A 20,211-nucleotide genomic window follows, 5' to 3' on the forward strand; every position below is an offset into this window, starting at 1 on the left:
AAAGAACCGTCAGAAACCATCCACATTCATTCCCAATCCCTTCTCGACACCAATATCCAACAGTTTCTTCCCAATCACCAGATCCATGATGCCCATACCCACGCACTTAAAAACCACATTACACCCCTCCGGCACCTCAATCGGCTCCGACTTCCCCAATCTCCCAAACAACTCCCCAATCTCAACCAACTGCTCCCCTCGTACCTGCGCCTTGATCAGCTCCCCAGATTCCTCAAGACAAGCCTCCCGAGAATCAACATAGATCTTCCCACGACCCGAGAGGATCGTCTCCGTGTCAACCTCGCACATATGCGGCTTGTACGACCCAATCAACGAAATAAACCGCTGCTTTGGCGCAGACGTAGTCGTAGGCGTAGATGAAAGGTACCCATAGGGAAAATTTGGCTCCGTAGACGGCGTGCAGCTGAAAATGACATCGGACGAGGCGACCTCCTCGCGCAGCCGTGCCTCATACTCAGCATCATCAGTCCCCTCCCTGGTCAGCGTTGCGAATACGATATCCGGATAGGAACGTCTCAGCTCCGCAATCACCTCCCTCTCCATCTCCTCCAGCCGTCTGCGACCTCGGTTGATGAAGGTGATTCGGCGGACCAGCCGCGGAACCAGCAGCAGCGCCAGCCGAGCGTGCCACTCTGCTTGACGACCCGAGCCGAAAATCAAAATGTGCGTCTTAGCGATGGACGTGCAGCGGGTAAACAGAGTCATGGTAGCGAGGGCCGTGCGAAAGGCCGTGACTTCTGCGGCGCTGAGCAGGCCGAGGAGCCGGCCCTCCGGTGAGAAGATGTTGATGACCCCGATAATGCCTTCGCGCTGGGAGGCCGTGACGATCTTTATGCCTGTGCTGGCTGTGTTGGAGACGGGCATGAAGAGCGATAGATTCTGGTCTTTGGTGGTGATGGTGGTGCGGAGGGGTTGATGGACGAGACGCTCTGGCTCTGGTTTAGTTGTCTCTGCTGAGACGGTTACCAGGGCTTCGCTCAGAGCGTCGAGTAAGATGTGGCATTGTTCTGGAGTTAGGTTCCTCAGAATGCGAGAGACGTCTGGTTCGGACAGAATATGCATCTTGGGCCTCGAGATGAAATAATGTATTCCGCAGCCGCAGCAAGTTGTGTTTTCTCGTTAATGTAGAAGTCACTTGTACTAGTAGACTCTCCTTTATCGAGTCACTAAACGATCCTCTGTCCCACTGATGATCTACGGCGATGTCGGAGGTGGAGTTAACTGCGCTGGCATTGTTTAGCTGCACGTCGGAAAGAAGTCCAGATAGTGGCCGGTCCTAACCGAGGATTTAACCAATTCCTCTTTAAATGAGATATTGATGCTCAACATGGTCATTTATTTAACTACGGGTGCATCCGACCCCAGGTCTCTCTCAAATGATCAAGAAGCATACATGGAGGTAGATTGCAGACCGATTCTAGTAAAATATGAAAAAAAGTTAAGGTATCGTCTATTTCAACAGCATGAAGAATCCCCTTGCAAGGCTATAATTTCAGCAGGTATAGGAACCAGTCCGGATCAATATCCAGCCCCCGGCTCTTCAGGAGTATATTTCGCACAGTCGTCCGGTGTTGGTTCTGTTGCTCAGGACTTTTCTCACTGTTCTGATACCAGTCTTTTGCTCGACGCAGATGTTTTTCGGCGAGAACGGCCAACGCCAGACAGTATAGTAGGGCCTGAATGTCCGGTGGTGGTGAGTGGCGAGCCTGTTGAAGCATCGTTACCGACGTGCCCCAATCTTCTGAGGCGATAGCGTGCATCCACGATTGCCACCAGGTAAACTGCCAGGGGACGATTGTGTCTAATCCATTGTCCACGTGGAGGATCATTTTCGCAAGCTTGGATCCCAGCCAGGGATTGTTTCGAACAGCCACATATATCGGAAAGTTCCCAGCCGCATCGGGGATCAGTGGATTTGCTCCGCGACTGAGAAGGAATGCCAACACCGTGTAGACGTCGTCCACAAGTTGCCTTCTCTCCAAGAGCAGCATCAGAGGTGACTGCCGGGCCATGTTGAGATGGTTGACATCCGCTCCCCTTTCCACCACGATCTGGAGTAATTCGTATACTGAAGGATCATAGTACCAAGCACCCAGGAACCTAATGAGCTGATGGACACATGTCTCGCCTATGCTGTTGACTCTCGCGACATCTAATTTCTTACATATCAACGTGGCAAGCCGGGTGTCACATTTCCGGGAGGCAGAGCGAGTCTTATAGCAGTAGTGCAGGAAGTATGTCAATAGACGCTGAGAGTTCGGTCCTATCGTCACATCCGGGTCAGCACCATTGCCTAAAAAGGTCCTGAACAATGCGTTGAGGTGACTGTTAACGTCAGCCCAAGCATTGTATGAATTTGCGAGGAAGAGCTTGAACAGGGATGTTTTCTTCTCGGTTGTGAGATCGGCAGCCTTGGCCGTCAGCATCTTGACAACGTGACGTCCATGATTCCAGCTCATGGTCGGTGAGACGAGTTCCACAGCCATGTGTATCGGAGTCACGCCAAGGTTATTGGGGATATGAGGATTGGCCCCGGCCCCCAGAAGTTGGGTCACAAAGCTCCTTTGATGATCCTGGTTTAAACTTCTTGCTGAAATGGCCAGATGCAGTGGGGTATTTCCGTCCGCATTTCGATGGTCAAGGGTGAGTCGAGCAAGATCCTGCTTGACCATGGGCTCGACTCTCTCCACGCGATAGCCGAGTAGAATTTTAAAAATCTCCACGTTTTGATGCTCAGCAGTGTAATGCACTGGCAAGTTGCCCTTCCGATCCTGAGCATCAATCGGTGCACCTCGGCTCAGCAAGGCTTTCACCTCGTCTGCTTGTTCGTTGTTGACAGCTCGATGGAGCTTCGTGTAGTCCGAGTCGTCTTGTAAGTCCAAGAAGAAATTCGCAAACGTCTGGTCAATCATAGGCAAGGGCTCTCCGATCTCAGGATGGTCAGAGGCATAGGCCCCAGGACCAGTAGGGTATGTCACGGCTGTGCCCGATGCGAAGGAGACGAGGTTGTTAGCCTGCGAGTACCTGGAAGCGGAACCTTTTATGAGCATGTTGTCCCAAGTCGAAGATGTCTATTGGATTCTCACCCCGGACGCGCGTGATCGGTGAGCGGCGATAATGTTGTATCATCGTCATCAACCGGCATCCCTTGGTCGATTGACAATCCCGGTGGCGATGTACCAATGTTTCCAGCCCGTCTCCTAGTCTTTCTAAAGCCCCAGCGCCTGAAACAGTTCTTGTACGAGCGTCTTCTGCTCTCTTGTTCAGCCGCGGAATATTGACCTGAGAGACATCCACTGTACTCACGACTTGTGAAATCCCCGTCTCTGCATCTCCAACATTACCTCGGTACAGGTCAGATCTTGCTCCAGGTAGAGCTGTCTGATATCGTCCTTGATCTCCTCCCAATCTCTTGTCATGGCTGTCAAGTGTCGACAGACTCAAGTCTCCAAAGAAAAGGGGAACAGGACGACAACGACTAGAAAAGGGCACAAAGCTCGTAGCTAAAGTGCCAACGTGTGCCTTTTCAAAAGACGACTCGGAACACGAAACAAGAGGGGGGATACCGCAGGTGACAAACATGACCGGAAAGAATAAGTAGTATATCTGAATATCTTCAGTGAGGGAGCAGCCGGATTAAATGGGAAATTCCATGGCCTCATTCATTCCCGTCCGACGACACGTCCACCTAGTCAAATAATTGAAGGGCGCTTCGTTTCGAAGGGCAGCAAAGCCTGATACCTGCATTATCCTCCCCGTTCTCCCAAATTTTATTCTCACCTTCGTGATGAAGGTATCACCAATTGGCAGTGAGCTTTGAGCTTCGTCTTTCGATTGATCAGTGTCGGCTTCCGGATGGTGTTCCCCGCAGTGCAAAAGTACTGTGCTGTTATCGAGAAAGGGCAAGCTTCCAAGACGATGGAATAAGGCATAAACTGGGCTGGCGGCAAATCTAATGAAATAGTTCCTTTTTTCGGGAGCTGAAGAGAAAAGCCCCGCGTATGGCCGGCCGTGGTCAGCTGTGGTCACCTTCTCAGTGATCATAATAATAATAATATCCCGGTAATCGATCCAACATCCCGGGAGGACAGGGCCAGAACCCAGCAGCCCAGGTGAGGCACAAGACAAAAGTACCATACTCTAGCCGCGCACTGCTCTGTCCGAGCGGTGTAGCCGGTGTGAGTGTATCAGGCTGTGACAAAACTGAGAGAAAGTACGTAGAGGAGTGGTCCGTACCGACAAGGGTATCACACAAGGGTGGAAAAGGGGCAATCTCGGATGGGTAAAGAGGAAAGCTCAGGATGCGTTGGCAAACACTGATGGTGGTTGCTCTGATGATGGACATGGGTCTCTCCAGAGTTCAGAAGGGCAATTCCCAACAGGTAAAAGTTGCCCTTCAGGTTTTTGCTTTTGTCATTTGCATTTCTTTCCGATCCTAATATTCTTTTTTTAGTTTTCTTTCCTTGATTCTTCCCCTGTCATCATGCACCAATAGGCGCTTGACGTAATGCTGGGATCCTTGCTAAGATGGTGTTGCCCTAATTAAGGAGAAAGGTACCATCGTTGGGCGGTTCTTCTACAGCCGGAGAGCGCAGAAAGTGATCCCTTTCCTTTATTCATTTCTAGAAGTCGTTATCATTAATCGATGAAACAAGCTAAGGCAAACATAAACCACTAACGCCATCTAAATGCATTTCCGCCAGCAGGAGATCACGGAATCACGCAAGAGAAAAGGAAAAATATGCATAACAGCATGCAAGAGAAAACATGCGTAACAATGCAAAGGGATTTTTAGCCAGAGCGCAGGATGGTATCAGAAGTACGAAAGAAAACTCAACAGCATGACGATCAGTTGCTCAGACGGAAAGCCTGGCGGGCTCTGCGCTTGAGTTCAGCAAACATGGCCTCCTGCGATTGCTTGGTACGCCCGACTGCCTCGGTGTTCTCGACGGCCCGTCTGAGTAGGAATCCCATGCATTCCTTGACCGATCCCCAGGTGAGAAGCTTGTACACGTTAGGCGATTCCACGAACGAGTTCTTGCTAGTGGGCTCGGAGCTCTGGAAACCTTCCAGCAGCTCGCAGCTGACTTCGTCCGCCATGCCCTGGAGCTGAGCGTACGAGAGATCCACGCCCTTGTCCTCGCCCTGGCTTGCCTGCTGGAGACGCAGCGCGTGTGCCTTGCGGACAGAATCACGGTTGTGTGTGGCGATGATAACGTTAACGGGGGGCAGTTCGGTCTTGTGTTCTGCAGATGCGGACTGGAGCATGGAGTTGTACCGTCTGGTGAGGAGAGCTTCGACAATGCCATCGTAGCAAGCGTCGGTTTCCTCCTTCTTCGACCAGATCAAATGGCGAGGCTCGGTCTTGAGATAGGCTCCACGGACAAGCTTCACACCAAGGGTGTAGCCTTCCTGACGAGCGATCTCCAGGTGCTTGGCGAGAGTGGCGGGGGTCGAACACAAATAGGCCTGGTAGGTGTTGTAGAAGATGGCACGGCCAGGTGTCTGCGAATTGCAGTACTTCTGGTATTTCATGGTCCAGTTCTCGATTCCGGGCTGCACCGCCTGCTCCTCGGCATCGACGAGCAGACGAACGTTACGGGAAATAGCCAAGTCACAAACTCGCTGGATTGCTTCATCCATGAATGGAGAGGGGGTGGCCTTCTTCTGCAAGAGGTCCAACGCCTGGACACCCATACCAGTGAACCTAGGGCAGTTAGTTGATCGGCTCAAATTACTTTTTAGAAGGGAATCAAGAGAACATACTTCAGAGCGACGAAATCGCCTTCGTGTGCCATATCCACAGTCTGCAGAGTTCCGTCCAACCACATCTGGACCTCTTCGCGAGCGACCTTTTCATCACGAGGGCTGGCGTTGCTCTCACCAACCAAGACCTCCTTGGCGTAACCCAGAAGGACGCCACGGTATCCGAGATTCTTGATAGCGCGAATGGACTGCTGAACTTCCAGTTTGTTCTCACCCGCGTTAAACTGCTTGTAGATCGTGTGCTTGACGAGCATATTGAGCAGAGGATTTTTGGCAACGTCGAGAAGAGGCGTTTTGGGATGCGCCAACACTGAAAGGGTATAGATGCATGGCTTCAGTAGAAGTGAAGACGAAGAAACAGAGAGGATCATCAAGGACCGCAGGACAGATGAGAGAGGCAGTTTTGCGAGCGGCGAGGTTGCCTCCTTCTTGGGGGATGGAGGAACTTGATGCAACAGGCTACTAGCCGATGTCGCCGCGATGGATGATTTCGCATTGCTAGTGCCGCTGACATATCGGGGAGTAGGATAAGTCGTGGGGATGCAAGACACAGCCCGCAAAGGACGGCGGGGTGCCTTCATTGTTGTGGTTGATAAGGTGGCGGTACCGGCGCAATAAACCCTAGGACGAGCGACGAACAATGCTGAGGTATTGATGGATGATAATCAAGTAGTTGGAATAAGGATAAGGATGTCGATGAGTTTAGTACTCGCGATACTGAGGAAATTTAGACAGGTTATTATCCTTAAAGACACTACTTGGTGCTAAAAGAAGTGATAGTACAGCCGGTGGAAACCGCGTGAGGGCCGGGACGGTCAGTAATATTATTCCTTTGGAAAGAGGCCATGCAGAGTGGCGCCGTCTGCCAGCGGCAGTGATACAAGATTGTAATGCATTCATATCTTGGATCCACCCATAGAACAGGATCGACCACTAGTTCTGTATGCCCTTGACTGAGTTACCACTACGACGGAATCACGGTTCAGTTTGATTTCCTGTTTGATATTGACTGTTCTACTATTGGATATGATAACCATAAGAGTGCCGAGTCTAGCATGTGTAAGTCTGTATTTGGGATAAGCAGGAAGCCTCAGCTTGTGTCAGTGGCCAATGTCGACAAGCTGACATCAAGGAGTCCAAGGCTCAATCCAATCTGGGAACGATAAGCAATCTTAGGACAACCGGTTCGCGGGCCGGCCACAGTGTCTCCACAGCAGACAAGCCGCTTGACCGGGCCGGTCACTTTGCTGGGATAATGCCAAAGATCGCGTGACCGTGAGCAGGTGACCTCAGAATTAATCTAGCTTGACTAATGTGTAAGGTAATATAATAATGATGATCGCTTTGTGCAGCCCAGGTTACACAATCAAGCAGTCCTACCTCATCCTGCCAAGTCGCGTGACTTGAGGAATGAACTGAAACATGCCGAGAATAGAAGGCCGATGTTAGCCGGGTCTACTTTATGCCTGGTCTTTGAGGCAGACACACGTTCCAGGGCGTGGAAATCAATCGAATATGGCCTAGCGCAACTTGCCTAAATAGTCTTATCACGTGCCTTATATCAGCCAATGAGCATATTGGGATATAGATCCTGATGAATCAAGCTTTTCTAGAGCAAGATGTTCGAATTTTTATGCAGACCTTTGAAGGCCGAGAAACCGCCGTCAGTTCTCGTTACTAACAGCTTTACAATTGTGGATATGTGCCAGTTTCTGGTCATTCGAGGCTTCCAGGCTTCCAGGCTTCTTTGGAGAAAACCCCGCGTTTTTCGGAGAGGATCATATCCATTCTGACATGTCGACTCGAAAGAATTCTTCTTCCTTCTGCGCCGACATTCCTACATCGGTTGATCTCCGGCTCTTTTAGCATGGCAGCCACACTGCCACGGACCTTGTGCCGTCAACCCCACAATTCTCGTTCGATATCTTTCCGCGCCAATAATGCTGGGTTCTGGAAGCCTCATCCGAACACCCTTGAAGTCAATTGTAAATAATTTCGTGCAGAGAAATGGAAAGAGTTGCACTCATGAATGTGAAACGTTAGAGCTGGAATGTTAGGCTTTCCGGCAAACTGCTTCTGTCCCTCGTTTTCTATAAGATACCTTTTAAAGCGCTACCAGCTACCAATTTGTCTTTCTTTGCAGGCAGTCCTCGTAGTTGTTTGTCTTTGCCTTGCGTGACTTCAGTATGAGGCCTCCTTCGCCCAAGGGCCTCGAGGAAGCTAGAGTTGAAAGGTCTCCCTCGAATGAATATGACTACGAGGATCCAAAGGGATTGGGACACGCAATAGACCCAACACGAACACGCAACGAGGCTTGCCGTCAAGACATCCCCAGCTCATTGCTCTAGGTAGTTGCATTGGTACAGGTCTTTTGGTTGGGTCGGGAGCGACTCTCTCAATGGTTGGTCCTGGTAAGATGAAATAACTTGAATGAAGATTCGAAGGCCAGGGCTGTCTAATATCCGAAGGCGCCTCTATTCATGAGCTACCTCGCCATGTCTTCCATGGTTGGTTTGTCACGAATGTTCTTGGAGAGATGACCACCTACCTACCAATCGAGGGGTTTCGGTTCCCTATCTCATCGGACGGTTTACTGAGCCGTATGGGATTTGCGGCTGGCATTTCATTACATGTTCATGGCCATAGATTTTGTAAAACATGCTAACTGGCCAAGGATATAACTATTGATAAACTGCCTCTCAAGGTTCTCTGGTTTGCGGTACCGCATGACAAAGGTTCCTGACATCGATGTGTTGTCGGGCAAKGAGGAGGTTCACAGGTTCTGCGAAAATGACTTTGACCGGCAGCCGCGTAATTCGCTGGAGAGAGTCTAGAGGTGGATAGCATGATTCACTCAGAGAATGTTGTTAGTATAGATGTTGTAATCTAGACTGTTCCGACACAATTGGTGTTTAGCAATCCGTAATGTACAGAATATAGAACCCCATCTCCGCAATGCGGAGAAATGGCCAGAGGTGTCACCGCATCAATATTTCTGTTAGTCAATAAGAGATCTAATCTGGAGGTATCAAATATCTGCAGAACGGATAACATAGATATCATATTGATATCTTCTAGAAAATATCCATCTATAGGGTAATGGAAACCCTCTCGGCTGCCCGTACCGGGCACATTTGACAGTATTATCCGGCCCGGTTTAGGCGTGTCCCACCCGGAATGCGTACCGGACCATACAGTTACACAGTACAACTACCGAGCCGGCAGCGATTACTCAGGCAGAAAAAGTGGTATTACCATTACCATGACCGCCCGACTTCCACGCCACCAGTGATTATGCCGCGCTTGGTGAGGGGAATAAACCGAAGAATTTGGAGAATGAATTCACGTCACAGTAATGTATGGTAATCGTGCTGACTGATCGTCTTCTTCGCCTCTGACTGGCTCATTCCACCGACCGTAGCCGGTCCCTCGCTTTAAAGGTACAGGAGCTTTCCCCGCGCAGGCTTTCGACTGGATTCTTTTGCTTCATTTTCCATCTTTCCTTACCCTTTTCTGCTCGTGATTTCTCTTTGATCTTGTTGTTGGCAATATCAAGGATCTTCAAAATGCAGTCCTCATTGCTTCCCCGCGTGCGAGCGCAGCCATTCGCAAAATGCCGTTCTCTTACTAGCAGCTTTGTTCGTCCTAGTAGGGCGATGGGCACTTACGCTACTTTCAAGGTGCCTCGCATCGACAATGAACCCAACGTAAGTTTTTCGACTTTCATCCACGCGAGAAATTGATTCTAACATCAAAATAGAAACACTATGCCCCTGGCTCGCCTGATCGCAAAGCTCTGGAAGATGCCCTGGCCAAGACCAAGCAGTCTGCTCCTCTTAACGTACCGCTTGTGATTGCAGGCAAGGAGGTTGGTTTCATCAAGTGAACATTTATACTAAATCAAGAGACTGACAATTCCCAGATCAAGAGCTCGCAAACCTTCACACAGCCCAACCCTGCCTCTCGTGCCCCGGTGGCCACCTACTCCAACGCCACCGCCGCCGATGTTCAGGCGGCTATTGACGCAGCCCTGGAGGCTCGCACGTCGTGGGCCGCTACATCGTTCGCAGACCGTGCGAGCGTCTTCCTCAAGGCTGCTGATCTGATCTCGACCAAGTACCGCTATGACATTATGGCCTTGACCATGCACGGACAGGGCAAGAACGCCTGGCAGGCGGAGATTGATGCTGCTGCTGAGCTGTGCGATTTTTTCCGGTTCGGCGTCAAGTACGCTGAGGACATGTACGCTCAGCAGCCTGTTCACCACGCTCCTGGAGTCTGGAAGTGAGTTACTTTGCATATTCGATCAAGCAGGACAATAGCTGACTAGCGCAGCCGCGTTGAATACCGTCCCCTTGAAGGTTTCGTCTACGCTATCAGCCCCTTCAACTTTACTGCCATCGGTGGTAACCTGGCTGGCGCTCCTGCTCTGATGGGTAACGTCGTCATCTGGAAGCCGTCCCCAGCTGCCATCGCGTCCAACTGGCTGGTTCACCAGATCCTTTTGGAGGCCGGTCTGCCCAAGAACGTCATCCAGTTTGTGCCCGGCGATGCCGAAGAGGTCACCAACACCGTACTCAACCACCGCGAATTTGCTGCCCTCCATTTCACCGGAAGCACCGCCGTATTCCGCTCCCTGTACGGAAAGATCGCCCAGGGTGTCGCCGAGGGCAAGTACCGCAGCTACCCTCGCATCGTCGGCGAAACCGGTGGCAAGAACTTCCACCTCATCCACAAGTCGGCCGACGTCCGCAACGCCGCCGTGCAGACCGTCCGTGGTGCCTTTGAGTTCCAGGGCCAGAAGTGCAGCGCCACCTCCCGCGCCTACGTCGCATCCTCCATCGCCGACCAGTTCCTCGAGCAGGTCGTGTCCGAAACCAAGCAGCTCAAGATCGGCGAGCCCACCGACTTCACCAACTTCTGCGGTCCCGTCATCCACGAGGCCTCCTTCAACAAGCTCTCCCAGGTCATCGAGGACGCCAAGAACGACTCCGAGCTCGAGCTCCTCGTCGGCGGCACCTACGACTCCTCCAAGGGTTGGTACATCCAGCCCACCGTCTACCACACCTCGAACCCTGACCACCCTCTTCTCTCGCGCGAGCTCTTCGGCCCCATCCTGGTCGTGCACAGCTACAACGATGCCACAGAGGCCGACTTCTCCAAGATCTGCGAGAAGATCGACCAGACCGGCGAGTACGGTCTCACCGGCTCCGTCTTCGCGCAGGACCGCGAGGCCGTCCGGGTTGCGGAGGATGCTCTCCGCAGCACCGCGGGTAACTTCTACATCAACTGCAAGAGCACCGGTGCCGTTGTCGGCCAGCAGCCCTTCGGTGGTGCTCGTGCAAGCGGGACCAACGATAAGGCTGGCAGCGGGAACTTGCTCTCGCGGTTCGTCAGCTTGCGCTCGATCAAGGAGGAATTCGTTCCTTCTTACAAGGTCGAGTATCCCAGCAATGCGTAAGCTGGCAATGACATGTACTTCGGTTCGGTGATTATTATTCCCCCATATGTTGATGTATTGATGCATTTTACTTTTGTTTCGTTTGATTTCCTTGCATGACTGGCGTTTCGCATTACGGATGCATGACCTAAAATTTGAGTGTTTTGACACCTGAATAAATATATTCATATTTTTACTTGAATGAGTCTATGATTGCATTCAATGACAAAATCCTCAACTATTTATCATCCGCGCAATTCTTCAAGAGCTTCTGCATACTCTCCATCGCATTCTTCGCATACGGAATCATATCGTACTTCTTTCCCTTCCCCTGATTCCCCCCGTCAAAGATCTCCATAGAAAACCACCCCCGGAACCCGGTCTTGAGCACCGCCCGCGTCACCTCCTCAATGGGCAAGTACCCACCGTCATACGGCATAGGCCGGAAATCATGGCTCCAGCGCCCCCGCGGCCGAAGCCCATTGATCACCTTATCCTCGATCGGCCGGGTGGGCTTATACGCATCCGAAATCTGCAGTAGATAGATCTTCTCCGGCGGAATCGACCGCGCCAGCTCGTCCATACTCGCCGCGAAGCGCCGGTTCAGCTCGTCGAGGTCCATATCGTCTATCCGGCCGGAGATGGTCCGGGGATCGCCCCATTCGGACCCTGCGGTCTGGAACGTATCCAGGCACAGGCCGATGTTGGGGCGGTCGACTGCACGGACGATCTCCCAGACGTCTTTCCAGGTGGGGGCGTGAGTGGACCAGCACCAGTTTTCGTAGGCGAGGCGCATGTTGCGTTTTGCGAGCAGGTCGGCCAGTTCGCGGAGGTCGGCGACGATCTCGTTGCGGTCCGTGGTGATTTTCTCGGCGGGGGCATCTGTTGAGCCGACCTTTTCTCATTATTGTCATTAGCTTGCGTTATGTAGCAGGAGGATCAAAGCGGCGTAGGCATACCTGCAGCAGATCCGTCCCGACGACATTCATGATCTCGATCCACCCGTTGACACGGGTAAAGGCATCCTGGCGCTCCAGCGACCCTCGAGGCCAGCCCTCGAAGTTCGCGAACGGCTGCAGCATCATCACCTTGAGATTATTGGCGTCGCAGAGCTTTCGGATCTCGCCAGCTACGGAGATGATCTCGGCGAAGTTCTCCGAGGCGACTTGGTGGCCGAGAGTTCGTGAGCCATAGTCGATGATATCGGGGAATGATAGCTCGATAGCTGTGAAGCCGGCTTGGCTGATGGCTTCAAGCTTCCGGGGGAGTGTGTCGGCGTTGCTGCTGCCGATCGAGCAGGAGGCATATGCCAGAGGGATTTTGCGGAGGGATTCGTATGTGATACTTGGGGCTGATGCGATCATGGTGTTTCTTGTGATCGGTGTTGTATATGTTGTTACTATTGGAATAAGACTAGGGAAGGAAATACAGTAATACAGCCGGCAAGATGAGCGATCACCGGAAGGAATTCAATACAAAAACATAAGTAAAGCCATGCAAATTAGGACAGCAATTGATAAGTTGATATCATGTGTTCCTGGAATTGAAGCTGTCCGAGGCGATGATGTAACCATGAGATCGGCCGAATTAGGGCAAATGAACATCTGCAACGCAACTTCAGGACATCCGGCAACGACGGAGTCGGTTTCCGACGCATTGATAATCACACCTACGCAGAGAAAATGACATTGTGCATTATGGACTTCCAGATATCGAATGAGATCAGATAACAGACTGCCTTTCTCCTCGGAGATGCACCAAGGGCAGGATTATGCTTCCCATGACGTCTCCGCCGTGATGTAATTCCAGCGTACGCTTCTTCAGGCCGGATGCGCTGTCCGATTGCCACTGGAGGTCCGTTCAATAAGAGATGTTATTCCATGTAGAGTAGTCGATCTTTCTATACCCATTTTCTCCGAGCTCTGATTTTTAATCACCCCTGTATAGAACCCAGATCGACCAAGTTAACTATACTGTGAAACGCCATCATGCCATCATCACAAGACCCAATTCAAAGATTCAAGCGCATCGGCATTGTCGGAGCGGGGAACATGGGCTCGATGATGACCTTTGCCTTCTCCGAGCTGGGTTGCGATGTCTCAGTATGGGACGTGGACCCAAAAAATGTCGATTCGGTGATGAAGTTCGCCAAAGATGCACAGCATCTGAAGGGCAAGATCGACGGGTTCTACAATATCGACGAGTTTACTAAGAGCCTGGAGGGCAAGGCCGAACGGAAATTATTCCTCTTTTCCATTACACATGGTCACCCGGCAGACTCCGTACTGGGGATGATCAAACATGATCTGAAGGCCGGCGACATCATTCTCGATGGAGGAAATGAAAACTACCGACGGACAGAAAGAAGACAGAAAGAGTGCGCTGAGATTGGGGTTCACTGGATCGGAATGGGTGTTTCTGGAGGCTACCAGTCCGCTCGACACGGGCCCAGCTTGTCGCCTGGTGGAGATGCCAAAGCACTCGAGCTCGTCATGCCGCTCCTGGAGCTCTACTCTGCCAAAGACAGCAAGACTGGCAAGCCATGTGTCACACGAATTGGCCCTGCGGGCTCGGGACACTACGTCAAGATGGTTCACAACGGTATTGAAGGAGGTATGCTCTCGACACTCGCGGAGGCATGGTCCATCCTGCACAACGGGTTAGGCCTCAACTATGATGAGATTGGCGACCTCTTCTCCAAGTGGAACCAAGAAGGCGAACTCAAGAACAATTATCTCCTTCAGATCGGTGCAGATATGTTGCACAGAAAAAAGACACCTCAAGGTGACTACCACGGCGAAGGTGCTAGCAAAGATGATGGCTATGTACTTGACGATGTGCTTGACAAGGTGGTCCAAGACGATGACAACACCGAGGGGACTCCGTACTGGTCGATTATGGAGTCAGCTGAGCGTCACGTCTCGGCACCCACTCTTGCCACAGCGCACTTTCTGCGTGTGGCCAGCGGGAATCGTGAAGAGAGAGTCCGAGTCGCMAAGAAACTTCATATGCCCAGCCCCAAACCAATCGAGACGACCAAAGATCGCGGTGCGTTCATTGAGAACTTGCGCCGAGCGGTGTACTGCTCCTTCTTGGCATCATTTTGTCAGGGTCTCGAATTGATCGCGCGCGCCTCCGAGGACGAAAAATGGGACATTGATCTCGGCAGATGCCTTCAGATATGGCGAGGCGGTTGCATTATCCAGTCCGAAGCCATCGCAGACCTTCTGCAGCCCGCCCTGACATCCAACACGCGACTCACCAATATGAAATTTGTGGATGAGGTAGCCCGAGAACTGCACAAGAATTTTGACGCCCTAAAAGAGATTGTGATTGAAGGAATCTTGTCTGATCAGTACATGCCCGCTTTGTCCGCCACGTTAGAGTACCTGAAGTACGAAGGAGGAACGATGCTGCCGACCAAATTTATGGAGGCGCAGATGGACTACTTTGGCGCTCATGCGTACAACAAGCCAGGTGTCCCAGGTGAAGATCCAGGTCCAGTCAAAAAGGGTCCCCATCATTATGAATGGAAGCCAGCATAAAGGCTCCAGTTGGCCCCGACTTTGGTTTCCAAACCGCGTTGTTATAATCTGCATGTGCATATTTAGGACGAATGGGAAATGTTGACGCAATTCATATAGGGTTTCCCATGAATTTCGTATAAGACTGAGCTCTGTAGATGTATATCAACCGTCAACCATGGATAGCCAGCTACAATGTAGTCGCTGTGGATGTAGGTTAGTTCTAGCCAAGGGATTGGGAGACCATTGCTTTGAACTTAAAAAGGGCCACGTCAACCCTGAAAGTGATATAGGCCTGGTTTTAGACGCTGAATGTGATAAAATATCATGTCTCCGGCATACCCACAGCTCATCTCAAACGAGATCGGCTGGGTGAAGCCGCAAAAGAAATGGCTGATTGTGTGGGTGATTGATGCCTACTGATGCCTACTGATGCCGCGGTACCTGGGATGGACCCACGTGGGGTCGCGATAAGCGGATCGCCCAATCGGGATGACGACCCCGCCAAGGGGCAGAAGTTTTCCAACTCCAAATACCCCTCTTAGCAGTAAAAAGCTGCGTCTATATTAGTCCTTTCTGGTGCTGCTTTTTATGCTTGGATCCTGTTCTCTTCAACGATACCTCTCAAGCTTTACCACAAGACCCCTCCGAAGAATCGAGTCTGAAAAGCAGCTAGCAAGAAGAATGGCCGTTCTCCCCAATACCTACAACGGTGAGTGCTCCGTGCTATCACAGACCCGCAACCTGCATAGACTAATGTAATCTTTACTGAATATAGAGCCTGTGCGTATCGCCGTCATCGGTGGTACTGGTCTGCGCGAGCTCCCCGGCTTCACTCAGGTTGCGTCGTTGTCGATCACCACGCCCTGGGGCAACCCCTCCTCTCCGATCACGATCCTGCACCACCAATGCTCTCACAACAACAAGACCGTTGCCGTTGCCTTCCTCAGCCGACACGGTGCTCACCACCAGATTGCACCTCATGAGGTCCCAGCGCGCGCCAACATCGCCGCTCTGCGCTCGATTGGAGTCCGTACCGTCATCGCCTTCTCTGCCGTCGGTAGTTTGCAGGAGGAAATCAAGCCCCGCGATTTCGTTATTCCCGACCAGGTCATCGATCGCACCAAGGGTGTGCGCCCTTGGACTTTCTTCGAGGGAGGTGTGGTCGCACACGTCCCGTTCGGCGACCCCTTCGACGAGGGTGTCGCAAAGGTTGTGCGAGCCTGCGGCCACAGTCTGGAGGGCGAGGGTGTCGTTCTCCACGACCGTGGAACTCTGATTTGCATGGGTACGCCATTCATTTTCTGTTGTCGTTGTTTTGTGTCTCCAAGGATTATGGCTGACCGCTTTTCCATCACAGAGGGACCTCAATTCTCTACCCGCGCCGAGAGCAACCTTTACCGGTCCTGGGGCGGCAGCGTCATCAACATGTCGTGTCTGCCTGAGGCTAAGCTCGCCCGTGAGGCCGAGATGGCCTACCAGATGATCTGCATGTCCACCGACTATGACTGCTGGCACGAGTCGACCGCCGATGTCACTGTGGAGATGGTCATGGGCCACATGAAGGCCAATGCTCAGAATGCCAGACACTTTGTCACAGCCGTCCTCGACGCTCTGGCCAGCGACGAGCACTCCGACCTCGTCCAGGCCAAGCACGTTGAGGGCTCCATCAAGTTCGGCCTCAGCACCGCCCAACCCAACTGGAGCCCTGAGGCTCGGGAGAAGCTGGAATGGCTTTTCCCTGGTTACTGGAACTAAGCTCTCAAATTTCTTTCTCTGAGATGATAGATACGATGCTTCAACACATTGATATTATGTAGATCTACTGCTCTAGCATAGACGTTTATAGTTGGTTACGAACTTATGAGGATTGAACTTTTTATGTCGTGGTACATATCCTTCACATTACAAAAGATGTACTTACTGGAAACAGTTTGGACCGTTTCCGACCCATTGAATACCCCACGGTACAGCCAGCAACCATGAACTTCCGTTGCATTCTTATGCTGGAAGCGATGCATGCACACCTATTAATCAGCCTAGCTTTACTCTCTGTCTCTCTGTATTGGCTTATATGCATATTGTATGCAATGATGATGACGGCTCTAATCAACCCCTCACTTGGCTGTTTCACCGCTTAACCGGCACGTATAGCTCATATCTACACCTATCATGATCTCTGTATTGATTTTGACTCATTCCTACTACATGATTATGGATACTATCTAGCGAGGTATATACATGCTATTAGCGGAAAGACTTGGCATTCCAATCCCCAGCAGCGGAGGGCCGAGCACGTGGGTCTTAGTTCCTGAACGCCAAGGCACCCAAGCCCTTGGGGTTCATCCAGAGGCAAAGCTTCGTGATCCAGCATGCTTTGGCTTCGGTCTGCTATTTGTCGCCGGCGCAATGAGCATTCCAAGTCCGGAATGACGTCCATGCACTGGTACTCTCGAATGATGAGGTCTAGCTTGATTATGATGCCGTGTGCCCTGACGTTGCGCCCTTGGCGCTGCTTCCTGGCCGTGCGCTCGTCGGTTCCTCCAAGACAGGGAATGCAAACGATCCGGAGCATTCCTTGCTATCTTATCTCAATATGGATACTATAAATTGGTCCTCGTTCAGGCTATCCTCACTAATCTCCTCGGAGCAAAGAATCTCTCAGCATTGGCAAAGTCACCATGTGGTACTCGTTGTCCCTTCTGTTGTTGACGGCCTCGACTGCCACCGCTAGCTATGCGGGCAACCTCAACTACCGCAGTCCCTCTTACAACCACCCTGAATTGGGAGTTTCGATCCGCAAGGTAGCCAAGCGGGGTGAGCCGACATCGGCCTTTGATCCTGCTAAGTTGAATTTCACCCATGGCGTGGCTTCAGGTGATCCCTATGCTGAGTCGGTCATCTTGTGGACACGATGTGCCCCCAGTTCCGATGATGTCAATGACAACAGTACTACATCCGGACTGGCTCCTCTGTACAACCCAGTGCCTATCTACTCGGGCAAGCAAATGAGCAAGCCAGTCTCCAAGGCGCCTGTCTGCTTGAACTACAAGGTTTCTCATGATGCTGGCATGAAGAAAGTTGTCTCAGAGGGAACCGTGTTCACCAGCTCTGATATTGACTACACCGTCAAGGTAAGCACGAACGCATATCATCCGTTTGGAGCAACACATCATGCTTATATCATGATAGGTCGAGGCAACCAAGTTGAAGCCGTTTACCACATACTACTACCAGTTCAATGTGTGCAACTCGGACAACAAGAGTCCGATTGGGCGGACCAAGACCGCTCCTGCGCCTAAGGATGACGTTAGTAACATCAATCTGGCTGTGTACTCCTGCAGTAACTATCGTACGTCCTTGTTGCTATTTTTGACTGTGTATCGCTTCCTAATGAGACTCCAGCTTTTGGTTTCTTCAACGGTTATGGAAATCCTGTGAGGAAGGACTCTGTAGACTACGTTGTGCATCTGGGGTAGGACCAGAGAATTTAAGATGACCATGGGACAATACCAGGCTGACTTCAATAGTGACTACATTTACGAATATGCCAACGGCGAATAGTATGAACCTCCTCCTCCCAGTCCATAAAGCCAGCGACTGACCGTGTTATGCAGTGGCTGGGGAAACAGTCTGGGACGCATTCCTCAACCGGACCGAACTATTTTCACTCTCTACGACTACCGCAGGCGCTTGGCAACTTACAGAACCGACTTGGATCTCCAGGCCAGCCACCAGAACTATGCTTGGATTCCAGTTTGGGACGACCACGGTAGGTGCTCCTGCAAGTCATTAGGACTAGGGATCTGACTAGAACAGAGGTGTCTGACAACACTTACCGCGACGGATCCGCCAAGCTCCACAACGCTGAGGAGTCCTTCCTCACGCACGGTGGAGTGTCGGTTGACCAACGCAAGATGAATGCCGTCCGTGCCTATTTTGAGTGGATGCCAATTAGGTCAGCTTCTGGCAGCTACTCCTTTCTATCCACGGTAACTAACCTGCGCAGACAAGTTGAGATGGATGACAACCTTCGTATCTGGAGAAACTTCCAGCTCGGTTCGCTCGTTGACCTTATCATGCTGGACACCAGGCAGTATGATCGCTCTATCACCGACACCTACGACAATACCGACTATATCTATGAGATTGCCAACGATGCCGGTCGAACCCTGATGGGTAGCCGCCAGGAGAACTGGTTCTACCGCAATTTGATCGATTCGGCTAGCCGAGGTGCCCACTGGCGCATTATTGGTAGCCAGATTAGTATGTCCTCTTGATGTTTTGATTCAAGGGTGAGGACTAACACAAGTAGTCTTCTCTCGGCTCAATCAGTCCATTGCCAACAGTGAACATCCTCTGAATGTCGATGCCTGGGATGGATATCTGGCCAACAAGAACCGCACACTTCAAACTCTCTACGACCACCAGATTGGCAACAATATCATGATCGCCGGTGACTCTCATGCCAACTGGGTGAGCGACGTGGCTTGGATCGACAACAAGCTGTACAACCCCAAGACCGGTGCCGGCGCCATTGGTGTTGAATTCGCCGGGACTGCACTTACCTCCCCCTCGCCCTACGGACAGAACATTACGATTGCCGATGCCAACAAGGCTTCGAAGGCTCTGGTCACTGACAATGAAGAGCTTCACTGGTCGGAACTCTACTACCGCGGATACTTTGAGCTTCACATCACACCGAAGGAAGTAGAAGCCCGCTTCTTCGGTCTACCCAACATCAAGGAGCGTAACGGCGAGGAAATCTCTCTCGCCAACTTCACCGTCAAGAGCGGTGCCAATCATCTGGAACGCAACTCCAACGGCGTGGTGGGCGGAGGCGCTGTGGCCAACGGATGGCTCAAGAATGGGCAGCTGGTTCCTACCAACCAGACGAATAACACCGCCACTGGTAGTTATTCCGTCTATAGGTAGTAGATTGATGGAAAAATTTGTGGTCGGACTGCTGATTTAGAATGGCCTATTTGAAAGCACTGCAGATTTGGTGGTGTTTCTACGGTCATTCAGACCGTTCCAGTGGATTCTTTGTGCACTTAGTGTCCTATACCTTAATGGCTTGACATATTAGAAGCATGATTACCTTAAAAGGCTTCCTGCAAATCGTCAAGTCAATACGCTGCTGTCTTTGGTTGAGTGGAAGGCTTTCAACATGGTGTTACGGACGAGATACGCCTGTAGAACTGACCATTCTGCAGGGCGAAGCGTATACAAACCAATTTCATCGAAGTTAATCTATTATGTCTCGGAAATAGGCCGATAAGTAGAATTGATCGGCTCAAAATACTTATCTTTGTCACAATATATATATTAGCTGATTGGCGGACTTTTTGGCCTTGTTCCTCTTATCTTTAATCTGGCACATGGCACATTCGATGATATCACCAGAAAAAGAGACTCTTGACGCATAATTCTAAGAATAACAGTTCCTGCTCTCTTTTC

General features: G+C 51.3%; 8 protein-coding genes across 8 annotated transcripts; 4 read left to right on the plus strand and 4 right to left on the minus strand.

Moving 5' to 3' along the window:
* Positions 1-9: 9 nt before the first annotated feature.
* Positions 10-1,083, minus strand: Asppvi_008565 (putative proline utilization protein PrnX; the record flags this gene model as incomplete). The annotated part of the gene is made up of 1 exon (XM_043304431.1): positions 10-1,083. The coding sequence occupies one exon, from the start codon at positions 1,081-1,083 to the stop codon at positions 10-12; it is 1,074 nt and encodes a 357-aa protein (XP_043160366.1).
* Positions 1,084-1,505: 422 nt separating this feature from the next.
* Positions 1,506-3,071, minus strand: Asppvi_008566 (ankyrin repeat protein; the record flags this gene model as incomplete). The annotated part of the gene is made up of 1 exon (XM_043304432.1): positions 1,506-3,071. The coding sequence occupies one exon, from the start codon at positions 3,069-3,071 to the stop codon at positions 1,506-1,508; it is 1,566 nt and encodes a 521-aa protein (XP_043160367.1).
* Positions 3,072-4,869: 1,798 nt separating this feature from the next.
* Asppvi_008567 (proline dehydrogenase family protein) lies at positions 4,870-6,368 on the minus strand (the record flags this gene model as incomplete). Its single annotated transcript, XM_043304433.1, has 2 exons — positions 4,870-5,728; positions 5,788-6,368. The coding sequence occupies 2 exons, from the start codon at positions 6,366-6,368 to the stop codon at positions 4,870-4,872; spliced, it is 1,440 nt and encodes a 479-aa protein (XP_043160368.1).
* A 2,985-nt stretch (positions 6,369-9,353) lies between these two features.
* Positions 9,354-11,248, plus strand: prnC (delta-1-pyrroline-5-carboxylate dehydrogenase prnC; the record flags this gene model as incomplete). Its single annotated transcript, XM_043304434.1, has 4 exons — positions 9,354-9,494; positions 9,548-9,655; positions 9,710-10,071; positions 10,123-11,248. 4 exons carry the CDS (start codon positions 9,354-9,356, stop codon positions 11,246-11,248), a joined length of 1,737 nt encoding a protein of 578 aa, XP_043160369.1.
* A 217-nt stretch (positions 11,249-11,465) lies between these two features.
* Asppvi_008569 (sugar phosphate isomerase/epimerase family protein) lies at positions 11,466-12,591 on the minus strand (the record flags this gene model as incomplete). The annotated part of the gene is made up of 2 exons (XM_043304435.1): positions 11,466-12,122; positions 12,187-12,591. The coding sequence occupies 2 exons, from the start codon at positions 12,589-12,591 to the stop codon at positions 11,466-11,468; spliced, it is 1,062 nt and encodes a 353-aa protein (XP_043160370.1).
* Positions 12,592-13,215: 624 nt separating this feature from the next.
* Asppvi_008570 (6-phosphogluconate dehydrogenase, decarboxylating) lies at positions 13,216-14,772 on the plus strand (the record flags this gene model as incomplete). Its single annotated transcript, XM_043304436.1, has 1 exon — positions 13,216-14,772. One exon carries the CDS (start codon positions 13,216-13,218, stop codon positions 14,770-14,772), a length of 1,557 nt encoding a protein of 518 aa, XP_043160371.1.
* Positions 14,773-15,435: 663 nt separating this feature from the next.
* Asppvi_008571 (S-methyl-5-thioadenosine phosphorylase) lies at positions 15,436-16,509 on the plus strand (the record flags this gene model as incomplete). Its single annotated transcript, XM_043304437.1, has 3 exons — positions 15,436-15,463; positions 15,530-16,039; positions 16,112-16,509. The coding sequence occupies 3 exons, from the start codon at positions 15,436-15,438 to the stop codon at positions 16,507-16,509; spliced, it is 936 nt and encodes a 311-aa protein (XP_043160372.1).
* A 923-nt stretch (positions 16,510-17,432) lies between these two features.
* Positions 17,433-19,686, plus strand: Asppvi_008572 (alkaline phosphatase D family protein; the record flags this gene model as incomplete). Its single annotated transcript, XM_043304438.1, has 8 exons — positions 17,433-17,885; positions 17,944-18,103; positions 18,157-18,226; positions 18,282-18,314; positions 18,369-18,523; positions 18,571-18,709; positions 18,761-19,017; positions 19,067-19,686. 8 exons carry the CDS (start codon positions 17,433-17,435, stop codon positions 19,684-19,686), a joined length of 1,887 nt encoding a protein of 628 aa, XP_043160373.1.
* Positions 19,687-20,211: the final 525 nt, after the last annotated feature.

Source organism: Aspergillus pseudoviridinutans (assembly GCF_018340605.1).
Source record: "Aspergillus pseudoviridinutans IFM 55266 DNA, scaffold_6, whole genome shotgun sequence".
NCBI classification, from domain to species: domain Eukaryota; kingdom Fungi; phylum Ascomycota; class Eurotiomycetes; order Eurotiales; family Aspergillaceae; genus Aspergillus; species Aspergillus pseudoviridinutans.